This window comes from Oryctolagus cuniculus, chromosome 16, assembly GCF_051225735.1.
Source record: "Oryctolagus cuniculus isolate XC-2025 breed Fujian yellow rabbit chromosome 16, ASM5122573v1, whole genome shotgun sequence".
NCBI lineage: Eukaryota > Metazoa > Chordata > Mammalia > Lagomorpha > Leporidae > Oryctolagus > Oryctolagus cuniculus.
This window is the reverse complement of record NC_142882.1, coordinates 4796228-4812010: the sequence shown is the minus strand read 5'-3', so window position 1 is coordinate 4812010 and position 15783 is coordinate 4796228. Positions and strand designations below refer to the sequence as shown.

Genomic DNA, 15783 nt, shown 5'->3' with positions numbered 1-15783 from the left:
AAATAAACATGTATGTGTACAGGAAGTCTGAAAGACTATTTAGATAGGAGCTGCCTGTGAGCAATGGGATTGTAGTTGGTTTCCTTTTCTCTTTATAAATACTTAGATTCATTTGCATAAGGATACTATTGAACAATAAATGATAACTGACCAATTTCACATTGAATTTAAAAATGAATGCCAATGTGTTTCCTTTTTAATGAAATAAACAAGCCTATAATAAAACAGACAAGTCATGAAAAGTAAGTCATCATAGAATATACTATTCAGATAATACATAAACATATGATCTAACTATGATTGATAGAAATTATAATCAGATATATTATTGGCACATTAACTCAGGACTTAGTTTTTGCATGCAAAAATATAGAATTTCAGTTCCAGTGATCTTGCCTTTACAAACACACATACATACACAACAAAATTGTTTTGAAACTCAAGGACTCAGATACCAATTGACTTGGATATTTGAAGACACACATGCTAATGGCTATTCATACACAATTGAGTATGAATCAGGAAGTATTGCTATGTTCTGAGACAGCCACACAAAGTTATGATACCTCCCACCCAAGTGCTTCTCAGGCTATAGCTGCTGAAGACACTGTTGGAGGGTTTGGGGAGAAAGAAGTAATTCTATGAGGAACTGATGACTCTGCTGGAGATGATGGGGACATTTAATTTAAGACGGCTCAGTTAGGGAAAAGGCTCTCAAAAGGTAGTTGGAATCTGCATGATCTGGTGCTTCACCACTTATCTTTGAGAATAATGGAACCTGGAGCTGGGCAGTGGTGCAGTATGTTAAGTTTCCACCTTGAGTGCACACACTTTATAACCTCTGCTGGAGAGCACTAGGGAGAAAGGTACCCTAATCCACAGTTGGTGGGAATGTCAAATGATGCAGCGCTGTGGGATACAGTATGGAAATGTCTGTGAAAGAAAACGTATCTGCCATATGACCCAGTCAGCTAACTCCTAGGAATTTACCTGAACAAAATGAAATCAGCATGAAAAGGGGTCATCTGTACCCCCATGTTCATTGAAGATCAATTCAAAATAGCTAAGTATGGAATCAACCCAGATACCCATCAACTGATGACTGGATAAAGAAACCATGGTTTATACTCTAAGAATATTCATCAGCAGTAAAAAAAAAAAGGAATACTGTCTTTTGCAATAACATTGATACAACTGGAAACCGTGATACTTAGAGAAATAAGTCAGTATCAGAAAAGACATGTACTGTATGTGTTCTCCTATCTGTCATAACAAGTGCCTAAAAAGTAATGTATTGGAGTGAAATTGACAATTGGAGATTCCATGTTTGTTTATAGCCTTTGTCTCTATTTTTGAGGAATACTGTTGGTTTCTTCCTACCATTGTTTAACACTTTACATATGGTAGGGTTAATCTCATGGGTACAAAGTAAACTAGAAAATAGTTCTTTGCAAAAATAAAGAATCGGAATAGGAGAGGGAGGGGAAGAAGCATAACAATGTTGACAGGAGGGAGGATTAGGTGGGAAGTATCACTACATTCCTAATCTGTATATATGAAATTCATGAAATTTGTATACCTGAACTAAAATTTGAAATATAAGCACATTGAGTAACTTACAAACAATAAAAAAATTAAAAAAGGCAGAAGTAACAACAAAATACAAGTAATTCATGACCAATGGGAATAGGATATGATGGACATTTCTGCACAGTTAAATATATGACCAGAGGTCATTACAAAGGATCCTAATCAGCAATAAGTATGGAGAAACCATTCTATACCAGAAGGAGCCTCCACCTCACATCCACTACATGGGTACAATAAATTGAGAATTTTTTCAAGTGATGTAGATAACATAGGGAATTTGGAATCTTCGAATGTGATAGAAAGTAACAGCATATATGGTATGGAAGGCAGTTGTCATCTCCTTAGCAAATTCAACACAAAATTAATTTATAACCAAAACATTCCACACCTGAGAATACACTCAAAAATTAGAAAATATGCAAAAATCTCTTCTAATCCGTGTTTGTATCCAAACAGCCAAAGTTGAAAATAGCACACAAATCAGTCTATAGTTAATTGGAGACACAAAACTCAAAAAATTACAGCAAGGATTTATCAGTTTGTCATCTAAAATGTAGACACTTGCAATAATGTGGATGCCCCTTGAAAGCACCATGAAAAATGAAAGGTCAATTAATCCACAGAGTCCAATATTTAATTTATGCAAAACACTGAGTACCATGAAATCCACAGAAACATAAACATATTGATGGTTGTGCAAATTCAGTTTTTCAATCTTAGTTTTTAACCATTGAAAACTGAGATTGCCTTAAGACTTACAACTGAGAACATCTGTTTCCTTGGAAACTATCCTATCCCTTAATCCTTTCAAAGCATTCTTCTCAGGTCTGAAAAGTATAATGTAGCACTTGGGGACAAAGATGCAGCCCAGGAGCCCTGCACCAGAGGCCAAGATGGAGAAGACCTCCACAGCCACCATGACCTTCCCTTTGGTGCTGTGGTAGACAGGCAGGAAGGTCACCCAGACACTGCAGAAAACCAGCATGCTGAACATCAGGAACTTGGCTTCACTGAATGTGTAAGGCAGATTCCTGGCTAGGAAAGCCACAGTGAAGCTCAGCAGGGCCAAAGAGACCAGGTAGCCCAGGACACAGTAGAAAGCAGTCACTGAGCCCTTGTTGCATACCAGGATGATGTGGCTATGCTCAGAGTGTGCATCTGTGTCAATAAAGGGAGGAGAAGTCCCAAGCCAGATGGCACAGAGAGCCAGTTGGATCAGGGAGCAGATGGGAATAATGGAGTTAAGTACCCCTGATAGCAGCCACTGTCTCATCCTTCTCCCTGGGGCAGTGACCTTGAAGGCCAGAACCACAGTGATAGTTTTGGCCAGGACAGTGGAAACAGCCATGGTAAACTCTTGGGAGCCACTGTGCTGGTTTCCCTGTATAGGCCTTTGTTTAGATTAACCTTCAACTGTATTCCCATAAGGATTCACTAGAAAATTCCATTTGTACAGCTCGCTGATATGGTTAGTGCTTGGCCACCTGGCTTCAGTGCTCTTTCTTGTACCTTGATAAGCACGTCTGGTAGCTGTAAAACCTTGCTGTAACTCCCTTTGTCAAATTGATACTGATTCCTGTGAAATTATTCCTTTGAACTATGTTGTAAGATGACCCCTGCTTACCCTTGACTGTTACAATCCTTGCCTTGTACTATATAAGCTACCTGTTTCTCCAATAAAGTGAGACCTTGATCAGAATATTGTCTTGGTCTCCCTTCTTGTGTCTGGTTTGTCTCTCCATTCAGGTCTGCCCTCCTCATGTCCTAGTTGATTACCCTGCGGGCCGGGGCAAGTGGCACACAATGTGGGGCTCAAGGAACGGGAATTGAGCTGAAGGTTGCTGGAAGAGATGGCCATTTCATTTAGGTCACAGCCTTGTCTCATAACAGCTACCATGGACAATTCGTCTGTGATACGGGCCCGAAGAAGGCAAGTGAAGACTTGCATAGTGGCCACCGTGTCCTGACCCGTCCATGACACAGGCCACAAAGGTAAGAAGAGCAACACAATTATGGGACAAACACTCACTAAGCAAGAAATGTTTGTAGAAGGGCTAAAAGCCTCACTCACGGCATGAGGAGCAAGGGTTTAAAAAGGTGAGCCATAGAACAGTTCATTAATGCTATAGGAATAGTCAGTCCTTGGTTTGCAGAAGGAGTCGTGAATGAACAACATTGGGATTTGCTTGGAAAATATTTAAGTGTGCATTTAAAGAAGCAAAGCAAGCTGTGACAAAGGCTGTGAAAGCTTTATTGCAGATGCAGAGAATAGGGTTAAAGAAACAAACCGTAGAGCGATTTATCAGTGCTGTTGAAAAAATTAGTCCCTGGTTTGCAGAAGAGGGTGTTGAGGATAAGAAACACTGGGAGTAAAAAATATAGATCAGTGTACACTGGACAGCCCTCACCCTGCATTTAAATATTTCATTTGAAGTAAATGTTACCTGTTGTGAAGTTAATATTACTATGTGAAATGAGGAATTGTGGTGACAAAGTGTCCGCACTACCCATTCTGTTTTTGTATTATGTATTAACTCTACCCCTATTATCGATAGGAATGCTTGGACAGATTAGGCTTGGTTTGCTTCACAAAAAATGTAAATCAAAATATGCCACAAATAGTTAAGATTCCACAAACCTGCAAAAATATAACAATTACAGATAATAAGAGGCTAATTCCCCCTCAGATATGTTTCAATTTATCCTTAAAACACATTGAATATTATTGTGTTTGATTGCTGAGTGTATACTTATATGAGAAATTTTTATTGTATTCTTACAATGTGTTAATTATTCCTATACCTTGGTGCAACTCTAGGGCCAAATGTAAGGACAGATTTTTGGGATGGAGAGGCTTTTATCTAGGCTTGGCTCTGATAAACAAGTAACTTGTCTGCCAGATGACCTTCTCCTGCTCCTTGGGAGCCTGGCCAGTTCCCAGGGAGGAGGATAAAAAAATGTTTCTGATAAACAGGTAGGCATGCTTCGTGTCTCAGCTCTCTGGCCAAGATCCAGGGTGGGACGCACTGCTCACCTAAAATCTTGGCAATGAGCCACCCTTGTCTTTGGGGGCTTTAAGAGGGAGCTGGAGCAAGCCTCTGCTGCTGCTATTTCATCCCAGGAGAACACACAGTCAAGCTGAACTTTAAATGTGCCTGTAATGATTACTCATGATGTTTGATTCTCAGTATGGATCCCTTTCTGGTGCTGTGTGATGACTGCCTAGTAATGCCCACAGTACTGTAAATTCTACAAAACATAAGTACAACGCAGATATGGATCTATTGGCTATTGTGGCTGAGGTGTTCTGTGACAGTCCCTTTGATGAGCGATTAACAAAATGGATTAATTTAAAAACCAGATATTCAGGACCTGCCACTCTGCTTGGTATGTCATTACAAAAATCAACAAGGAGGGCTATGCCCGATAAATGAGGGTGCTATAAATGTGGGCAGCATGTACCTTTGTGAAAAAATTGTCCAAAAGTTAAAGATCAAAATAAGTCTCCTCCTGGAATTTGCCCCCAGTGCAAAAGAGGAAGGCATTGGGCCAATGAATGCCACTCCAAAACTGATTAAAAAAAAGATAATTCATTAAAAGAATAAAGTTCAAAAAACTAGAAGCGGGGCTGGCTCTTGGCCCCATTCCAAGAAAACCAACAAACTTTTGGGGCCATGACATTTGTTCCTCAACAGAACACCCTAAATCCATCAATTCCCTCCACAGAGCCACAGAGGGTAGTGCAGGACTGGACCTCAGTGCCAGGTCCTATATGGTATTGACCCCTGAGATGGGCCCACAAGCCCTCCCTACTGGGATTTTTGGTCCTTTGCCAACTGGGTTTTTTGGTCTCCTACTGGGCAGAAGTAGTACAACTATGAAAGGGTTACAGGGTTTTCCTGGAGTTATAGACGCTGACTTTACTGGTGAAATAAAAATTATGGCTCAAGCCAATAATGTAACTTTAACTACAGCACAATGCATTGCTCAACTGATTCTGCTCCCCTTCCCTTCAATTGGTAAGTCGCTCCTATATTTTGGCTGCATTACTAGTTAATCTATGGAGACATGATATTCTAACTCAAATGGGGGCCTTAATGCGTAGTCCAAATAAGATTGTTACCATTAACATGCTTCAATAAGGTCATTTGCCAGGTAAGGGTTTAGGCAAACAACAACAAAGCATCACATCTCCAGTTACTTTAACTGTCAATCATGACCAGAGAGGCTTGGGTTTCCCTTGATGGCTACTGGTCAGCCTGTGCCCCATGCAAAATAAAATAAAATAAAATAAAATAAAATAAAAATCAGATAATCGTGTGTGGGTTGGATCGGTGGCCTTTACTGCAGGAAAAGATAAATGCTGCACAGATATTGGTGGAAGAACAATTAACAACAGGACATATAGTTCCTTCTGATTCTCGTTGGAATAGTCCTATTTTTGTTATCAGAAAGAAATCTGGGAGATAGCAATTGCTTCAAGGCCTTAGGGCTATTAATGCTACTGTGGAAATTATGGGGGCTTAACAACCAGGTTTACCATTGCCTACTGCAATTCCAAAGGACTCTTATACTGAAATAATGGATTTAAAAGATTATTTTTATACTATACCTTTACATCCAGAAGATTGTCCCCGATTTGCTTTCAGTGTTCCATGAGTAAATTTTTAACTTTTATTTAATGAATATAAATTTCCAAAGTACAGCTTATAGATTACAATGGCCCTCCCCATAACTTCCCTCCCACCCACAACCCTCCCCTTTCCCACTCCCTCTCCCCTTCCATTCACATCAAGATTCATTTTCGATTATCTTAATATACAGAAGATCAGCTTAGTGTACATTAAGTAAGGATTTCAACAGTTTGCTCACACACAGAAACATAAAGTGAAAAATAATAGATGATTTTTTTAAATGATGATGAAATCAGATCAGACCTATTGTCATGTTTAATCCCAGTGAGAGTCAAGTCAGACTCACTGCTGACTTCTCATCAGAAACTCTACAAGCTAGGAGGGAATGGCGAGATATAGCCCAGGTAGTAAGAGAGAACAACTGCCAGCCCAGAATATTATATCCTGCAAAGCTATCATTTGTGAATGAAGGTGAAATAAAGACTTTTCATAACAAACAGAAATTGAAAGAATTTGTTGCCACTCGTCCAGCCCTGCAACAGATGCTTAAAGATGTGTTACACACAGAAACACAGAAACACGGTCATCAATATGAAAGAAGATAAAGGAAGGAAACCTCACAGCAAAAGATCACAGGGAATTCAAAGCATATATTAGAACTTATCTTTGGCAAATGGCAGGGCAAAGTTACCACTTTTCATTAGTCACATTGAACGTGAATGGCCTGAACTGTCCAGTTAAAAGACACCGATTGGGATTTGCTTCTTAACCTGATGCAATTTTAAATGATGCTTAATTTTGTTTTTAAATTTCAAATCCTAGCTCTTACCCATACATGGAACAACAATGAAATTGTACATGTAATTTGTCACTTTGATACACTAACATTATTCCAGGGGTACTTATGATGTACTTTTGAATTTTCTATACATGCAATAATGACATTTGCTAGCAGTTTTATGTCTTCCTTCCCAATATGTATGCATTTTGTATCCTTTCTTTGTGTTACTGCACTGCCTAGTAATTCCACCATAATATTGAAAAGTAGTGGTGAGAAAAAGACACTTCCCCCTTTCCCCAACTTAAGGGAAAACTGTCCAATTTCACTATTAAAGCTGGTTTTGGTAGATATTCTTTATCTAGATGAGGAATTTCTCTTCTGTTCCTTGTTTGCTCAGTTTTTTTATGCCAAATATCTTCTACAAAAGTTGATGTAATCATTTAACATTTTTGCAGTTTGTGTAGTATGTCCAATTTATTGATTTTTTTTAAATGCTGACAGCCTTGCTTACATGGGATAAATACCACTTGCTTGTACTACATAAAATTGTTGGATATTACCTATTATTATTTTGATTTCTATTTTTATTTTGCATCTTTGTTCATGTGAAATGTTTTTCTATAGTTTTCCTTTCTTAGAAGTTTAGCAAGTTTTTTATTAAGGTAATGCTGATTTCACCAATTGAGTTATAAATTATTATCTACACTTCAGATCTCAAGAGGAAATGGTAGAGAGTTGTCCTTTTTTGTACTTGGAATGTATGGTAGAATTCAACTATGAGTTACCCTTGCCTGATATTTTCATTCCTTTTTTTTTTGGTGGTGGTGGGAAGAAGTATGCATCTTTGATTCCATTCTTTTAAAGGAAATGGGCCTTGACTGATTATATTTCTTTTTGTGTAAGTATTGGCAATTTGTGCTTCAAACAATTGTTCTGTTCATTGAAGTTATCAAATTTTTGTGCATAGTGATTTTAGTAGCCCCTTATTATCCTTAAGTTTCCATGGAACATTAATGTTCATTTCCAATGATGGCCACTCTTTGATTTCTGATACTGGTAATTTCTGTCTTTCTCTTTTCTTAATGAGCATGGAGAGAGGTTTATGAATTTGTTATCTCACTGAAGTATCTTTTGGTTTTGCTGATTTTCATATATTATTTTCCTATTTTTCAATATTATTCATTTATACTCCAATTTTCATTCCTTTTCTTTTTCATGCTTCAATTGTTCTTCTTGCTACAGTTTCTTAAAATTTATTATCTGGGAACATTCTTCATGTGTTTTGTGAACATTCACAGTTTCAGGTGTATTTTGTTGTCCAGACTGTGGTCCATCCATGGAAGCTTGATCTTGTTGGACAAAGAATTCTGTAAATATTATTAGACCAAAGTAATTGATAAGGCAATTAAAGCCAAGTTTATGCTTCTGTTTTTTTGCATTTTTGAACAGCCAATTAATGGAAGATTGATGTTCCCAAATATAATAGTGGAACTTTCTCTCTCTCCTTGAAATTTTGTCAATTTTTAAAAAATATTTATTTATTTGAACGTTAGGGTGTCTGGGTAGAGCAGGAGTGGGGAGAGACAGAGAGAGCACATGCACGCACGCAAGAGAGAGAGAGAAAGAGAGAGAGAAACAGAAAGAGAGAGAGATCTTCCATTCACTGTTTCACACTTGAAATGGCTGCAATACCTGGAGCTGGGCAGGCTTAAGCCAGGAATTCCATCCTGGTCAACCATGCAGCAGAAAGACAGAGAGATGGATTGAGAGAGGAGCATCTAGAATTCCAAACAGCACTCCAAAATGGAATACAGGTGTCCCAAGCAGTGGCGTACCCTGCTTTGCCAGAATGCCTACCCTCATTCTGTAGGTTTTTGAAGTGTATTTTGCAGTTCTGAATTTAGGTGTATACACAAATTTGCTAGGTTTTAAAGCAATGGCTGCCTGCCTAATCATTAAGCAATCTTCCTGTTTGTCTCTGATAATTTTCCTTGTTTTGAATTCCATTTATCTGAAATTAGTGTAGTACCTCCAGCTTTCTTTCAATTAGTTTTAACATATATTTTGCTATCGCTTTATTTGAACTTGTCTGAATCAGTATATTTAGTGAATGTCCAAAAGACAATAGGTAGCCGAATATTGTTATTATACTCACTTTGTCAATCTTTATCTTTTAATGAATATATTTAAACGATTCACATTTAAGCCTTTAAATAAGAAGATGGTTTTCATCCTATTTCACAATGGTTACTGTTCCTCTTCCCTGTCATAGCTAATAAATGATGTTTCTAAGCCCTCTACTGTGAAAAGTTGGTGGGATTCCTCAAGATAAAGCAAAGTATTGGATCCCTAAGTCCATGTTGCCTGGGAGTTTCCCATTCATGGTAGGAATGGCCTCCAGCCACTGGGTAAAATTGCCTTCATACAAAGTTACCGTCTAAGTGCTTCAGCCAGGGCTCTGTTCCAGATAAGCAGGTCCCAGCTGTGATTCCAGCTTTATGACCTTTGATGATTCCTGGGTGCTCATTGCATTGTAACTGCAACTCCTTAGTGTGCCCAGAGAAGCTGTTGATATTTGTTTTGTTTAGCTTATTATTGTTGTAATGAGGAGAGTAATGACTTTCAAGTCTTTTCATTTCGGAAATGATACTTGAAAGAACTTCCACTTTGACTATGACATTGTCTAAATAAGATCGGCGTTGGAGCCTCGGGTGATTACTGACGCCATAAATAAGAGTGTCAGTTCTTAAATCAACAAGAGGAGTCACTGTGCATCTACTCCCCATGTAGGATATCTGCCCTAAATGTATTGTACTATGTGAATTAGCAGTATAACTAATACTCAAACAGTACTTTACACTTTGTGTTTCTGTGTGGGTGCAAACTGTTGAAAACCTTACTTAGTATATACTAAATTGATCTTCTGTATATAAAGATAATTAAAAATGAATTTTGATGTGAATGGGATGGGCGAGGGAGCGGGAGATGAGATGGTTGCGGGTGGGAGGGAGGTTATGGGGAGAAAAAGCTGCTATAATCCAAAAGCTGTACTTTGGAAATTTATATTTATTAAATAAAAGTTAAAAAAATAAAAAAAGAAAAAAATACAAAGAGTGGGAATAAGAGAGGGAAGAGATGTGCAATTCGGGACATGCTCAAGCTGACTTACCTCAAACGGTAGAGTTAGAAACATACCAGGGGATTCCAATTCAATCCCATCAAGGGGACATGTACCAATGCCATCTCACTAGTCCCAGTGATCAATTTCTGTTCACAATTGATCAGAATGATAGGACTAAGAACCAAAGGGATCACATAAACAAGACTAGTGTCTGCGAATACTAGCTTATAGAATCAAAAAGGGAGAGAACGATCCTACATGGGAAGTGAGATACACAACAGACTCATAGAATGGCAGATGCCCTAAACAGCACTCTGGCCTCAGAATCAGCCCTTAAGGCATTCGGATCTGGCTGAAAAGCCCATGAGAGTATTTCAGGCATGGAAAGCCAAGACACTCTGGGGAAAAAAAAAAATAACCTAAATGAAAGATCTCTGTGAGTGAGATCCCAGTGGAAAGAACAGGTCATCAAAGAAGGAAGTACCTTTCTCTGAAGGGAGGAGAGAACTTCCACTTTGACCATGGCCTTGTCTAAATATGATCAGAGTCTGTGAACTCAGGGGGCTTCCATAGCCTTGGCAGCTCATGACAAGAGCCTGGGGAGATTACTGATGCCATAAACAAGAGTGTCAATTTGTTAAGTCAACAACAGGAGTCACTGTGCACTTACTCCTCATGTAGGATCTCTGTCCTTAGTGTGCTGTACATTGAGATTTAATGCTATAACTCGTACTCAAACAGTATTTTTCACTTTATGTTTCTGTGTGGGAGCAAACTGTTGAAATCTTGGCTTAATGTATGCTAAACTGATCTTCTGTATATAAAGAGAATCAAAAACGAATCTTGATGTGAATGGAAGGGGAGAGGGAGTGGGAAAGGGGAGGGTTGTGGGTGGGAGGGACGTTATGGGGGGAAGCCATTGTAATCTATAAGCTGTACTTTGAAAATTTATATTCATTAAATAAAAGTTAAAAAAAAACATACACTGATAGCAAATATGTGTTCCTATCAGTGCCTCAATTGTTAACTTGTTAATTCCTTCCTGAATCCTCTGCTGCTTCTCCTTTGTTTTCTTGCATTTGCACTGTCATTCGACAGCATACCTGCCCTTTCTTTACAGGTCATATTCGAGCACATTCCAATGTTCCTGGACCTTTGGTAGAGGGCAACCATTTGGCAGATTCTGCTCTATGCATATATTCTATTGATACAGCAACAAAAGATCACATTTTACATCATTTAAATGCTCATACATTATGCTTAAAACATAATATTTCTTGAAAACAAGCTTGACAAATTGTAAAATTCTGTTCAACTTACTCCATCCAGTTACCAGTACCTCACTTTCAAATTCATCCTCGCAGTTTATTCCCCAATCAACTATCACAAATGGATATCACCCACTTCATGGAATTGGGTAAACAAAAATATATACATGTGTCTATTGATACTTGTTCTGGATGTATTTTTGCTTCCTTACATACAGGTGAAGCTACAAGACATGTTATTGCTCGTTGATTACAAGCTTTTGCTTCCCTAGGAACTCCAAAGCAGATTAAAATGGATAATGGAGCTGCTTATATTTTTGCTTCTTTTAAAAATTTTTGTGTAACATTCCTTATAATCCTAAGGGTTAAGGCATTGTTAAATGTACACATAATACTTTAAAGCAATATTTTAAAAAAGGGGGGGGGGAGTTTGTGGTTCCTGCCCATTCTCCTAACAAATGGCTCTCACATGCTTTATTCATTTTCAATTTTTTCACATTGGACAAAGATGGTCATTTTGCAGCTGATCAAAACTGGCATCCACAAACAGCTGTGACTATGGGAGTGTCTCGGTGCTTCACAAAGACCCCAAGAAGAACAGCAGTGAGGACAGAGAAGCACAGAGCTGTGCAGACCAGGATCATCCCCAGGGGATCTTCAAAAGACAGAAAGGTCACTTTTTTTACAGAAGCACTGGTCTTGCTCCATGCCACCACGGAGTGAGACCAGTACTTCTACAAATAAAGTGACTTTTCTGTTTTTTGAAGACACCCTTGAGATGACCCTCATCTGATGTTCTGGACACTTCATACAATGGTCCATATGTAGTGAGAAATGTACAATAACATCATCCCAATTTCAGTTATTTCTGATTCACAAGGTACTTCTGGAATACCCAACTGAGCTATTTCAGGAATATTCTTAATTGATGTTGAAGACAGCATATAAATGACATCTAGGAAATTATTGGCTGTTATTCATGCCCAACTTCCTCATGTTAGCCAAAGTTATTACTACACCTCCCTAAGTGCCTTACATACTGATGGATACATTCTTTTTCTCATAACAAAGGTCGTTCCTTCTTAACCTTTCTTACCAGGCACACATTTCTATACTTGTGATGTTTCCATCTCCAATTTCCTTGATTTCCATTTTTAAAATCACCTGTTAGGTCATCAAAGAAGGAGGTACCTTTCTCTGAATGGAGGAGAGAACTTCCACTCTGACTACAACCTTGTCTAAATATGATCAGAGTCGGTGAGCTCAAAAGGCTTCCAGACCTAAAGACATTATTGGGGGTAGAGCCAAGATAGCGGAATAGTGAGGGCACACACTGATAGTCTGGGAAAATTTAGTTTAATAAAAGTGGAGTTACGGTAGCCTCAGAAAAAGGATCAGGAAAAACTTGCAGAGGAAACTTCTGGATCTAGTGGCTGTGACTCGGAGGACCTATGGGGAGAGCAAGGTCACCCACCGCGTGGAAGCTGAGCCGCGGGAGCCGCAGGGTTGTGCACCAGTGCTGGAAGGGGAGTGGATGTGACACAGACGACCAGTGGGGAGAGTAGGGACGCCCATGGTTCTGAATCCACACATCAGCGCTGGAAGGGGAGGTGAGCTCAGTAACCTGAGACATTCATGGGGAAACGGTGGACAAAATCTAGAGGGAAGCAGGCTTTGAGGTGGGAAAGTTCACCAGACTGACTACAGGAGAGAAGGAAAAAAAAAAGGTGGGGGGGTACTGGTACAGAGGAGTTTCTCCACCAACCTTGCAAAGGTGAGCAGGAGACAAAGAGCAGGCCCCACTCTGGATATACATAACAAAAGGGGAGAGCTAAGGAACTGAGGCACTACAATTCAGTAGCCTAGGCAACCCAATACAATAGTACTGGGGGACTTCAATACTCCACTCTCAGAAATAGACAGATGATCCAGACAGAAGATCAACAAGGAAACACAGATTTAATCGACACAGTAGATTTAAATGACACTATAGCCCAAATGGATCTAACAGATATCTACAGAACTTTCAATCCTACAGCTAAAGACTTCACATTCCTCTCAGCAGTGCATGGAACCTTCTCTAGGATTGATCACATACTAGGCCATAAAGCAAGTCTCAGCAAATTTAAAAGAATTAGAATCATACCATGCAGCTTCTCAGACCGCAGCGGAATGAAGCTGGAAATAGGTAACTCAGGTAACCCTAGAAAGTATGCAAACGCATGGAGATTGAACAACATGTTCCTGAATGAACACTGAGTCATTCAAGAAATCAAAAACTTTCTGGAAGTAAATGAGGATAACAGCACAACATATCAAAACTTATGGGATATGGCAAAAGCAGTATTGAGAGGCAAGTTTATAGCAATAGGTGCCTATATCAAGAAATTGGAAAGATACCAAATAAATGAGCTTTCAGCGCATCTGTAGGACCTAGAAAATCTGCAACAAACCAGACGCAAATCTAGTAGGAGAAGAGAAATAATTAAAATCAGAGAAGAAATGAACAGGATTGAATCAAAAAAAAAAAAAAACATTACAAAAAATCAGCCAAGCGAAGAGCATGTTTTTTTTTTTTAGAAAAATAAACAAAATTGACACCCCAACGACCCAACTAAAAAAAAGACCCAAATCAATAAAATCAGAGATGAAAAAGGAAACGTAACAACAGACACTACAGAAATAAAAAGAATCATCAGAAATTACTACAAGGACTTGTATGCCAGCAAACAGGAAAACCTATCAGAAATGGATAGATTCCTGGACACATGCAACTTACCTAAATTGAACCAGGAAGACATAGAAAACCTAAATAGACCCATAACTGAGACAGAAATTGAAACAGTAATAAAGGCCCTCCCAACAAAGAAAAGCCCAGGACCAGATGGATTCACTGCTGAATTCTACCAGACATTTAAAGAAGAACTAATCCCATTTCTTCTCAAACTATTCAGAACAATTGAAAAAGAGGGAATCCTCCCAAATTTTTTCTATGAAGCCAGCATCACCTTAATCCCTAATCCAGAGAAAGATGCAGCATTGAAAGAAAATTACAGACCAATATACCTGATGAACATAGACGCTAAAATCCTCAAAAAATTCTCGCAAATAGAACACAGAAACACATCAGAAAGATCATCCACCCAGACCAAGTGGGATTTATCCCTGGTTTGCAGGGATGGTTCAACACTCACAAATCAATCAATGTGATTCACAACATTAACAGACTGCAGAAGAAAAACCATATGATTATCCAAATAGATGCAGAGAAAGCATTCAATAAAATTCAACATCCTTTCATGATGAAAACTCTAAGGAAACTGGGTTTGGAAGGAACATTCCTCAATATAATCAAAGCAATTTATAAAAACCGACGGCCAGCATCCTACTGAATGGGGAAAAGTTGGAAGCATTTCCACTGAGATCTGGTACCAGACAGGGATGCCCACTCTCACCACTGCTATTCAATATAGTTCTGGAAGTTTTAGCCAGAGCAATCAGACAATAAAAAGAAATTAAAGGAATACAAATTGAGAAGGAAGAAGTCAAACTATCCCTCTTTGCAGATGATATGATTCTTTACTTAGAGGATCCAAAGAACTCTACTAAGAGACTATTGGAACTCATAGAGGAGTTTGGCAAAGTGGCAGGATATAAAATCAATGCACAAAAATCAACAGCCTTTGTATGCACAAGCAATGCCATGGCTGAGAAAGAACTGCTAAGATCAATCCCATTCACAATAGCTACAAAAACAATCCAATACCTTGGAATAAACTTAACCAAGGATGTTAAAAATCTCTACGATGAGAATTCCAAAATCTTAAAGAAAGAAATAGAAGAGGATACCAAAAAATGGAAAAATCTTCCATGCTCATGGATTGGAAGAATCAACATCATCAAAATGTCCATTCTCCCAAAACAATTTATAGATTCAATGCAATCCCAATCAAGATACCAAAGACATTCTTCTCAGATCTAGATAAAATGATGCTGAAATTCATATGAAGGCACAAGAGACCTTGAATAGGTAAAGCAATCTTGTACAACAACAACAACAAAAGCTGGAATCATCACAATACCAGATTTCAAGACATACTACAAGGCTGTTATATTCAAAACAGCATGGTACTGGTACGGAAACAGATGGATAGACCAATGGAACAGAATTGAAACACCAGAAATCAACCCAAACATCTACAGCCAACTTATATTTGATCAAGGATCTAAAACCAATTTCTGGAGCAAGCACAGTCTATTCAATAAATGGTGCTTGGAAAACTGGATTTCCACGTGCAGAAGCATGAAGCAAGACCCCTAACTTACACCTTACACAAAAATCTACTCAACATGGATTAAAGACCTGAATCTATGACCTGACACCATCAA

At 38.6% G+C, this 15783-nt stretch overlaps 1 protein-coding gene across 1 annotated transcript in view; it reads left to right on the top strand.

Annotated features, from left to right (window-relative positions):
* Positions 1-3564: 3564 nt before the first annotated feature.
* Positions 3565-15783, top strand: part of LOC100339696 (vomeronasal type-2 receptor 116-like) — a 30312-nt gene continuing 18093 nt past the window's right edge. The window contains exon 1 of the mRNA XM_089316311.1: positions 3565-3582. Coding sequence (XP_089172437.1) covers positions 3565-3582 — 18 coding nt within the window. The remainder of the gene's footprint in view (positions 3583-15783) is intronic.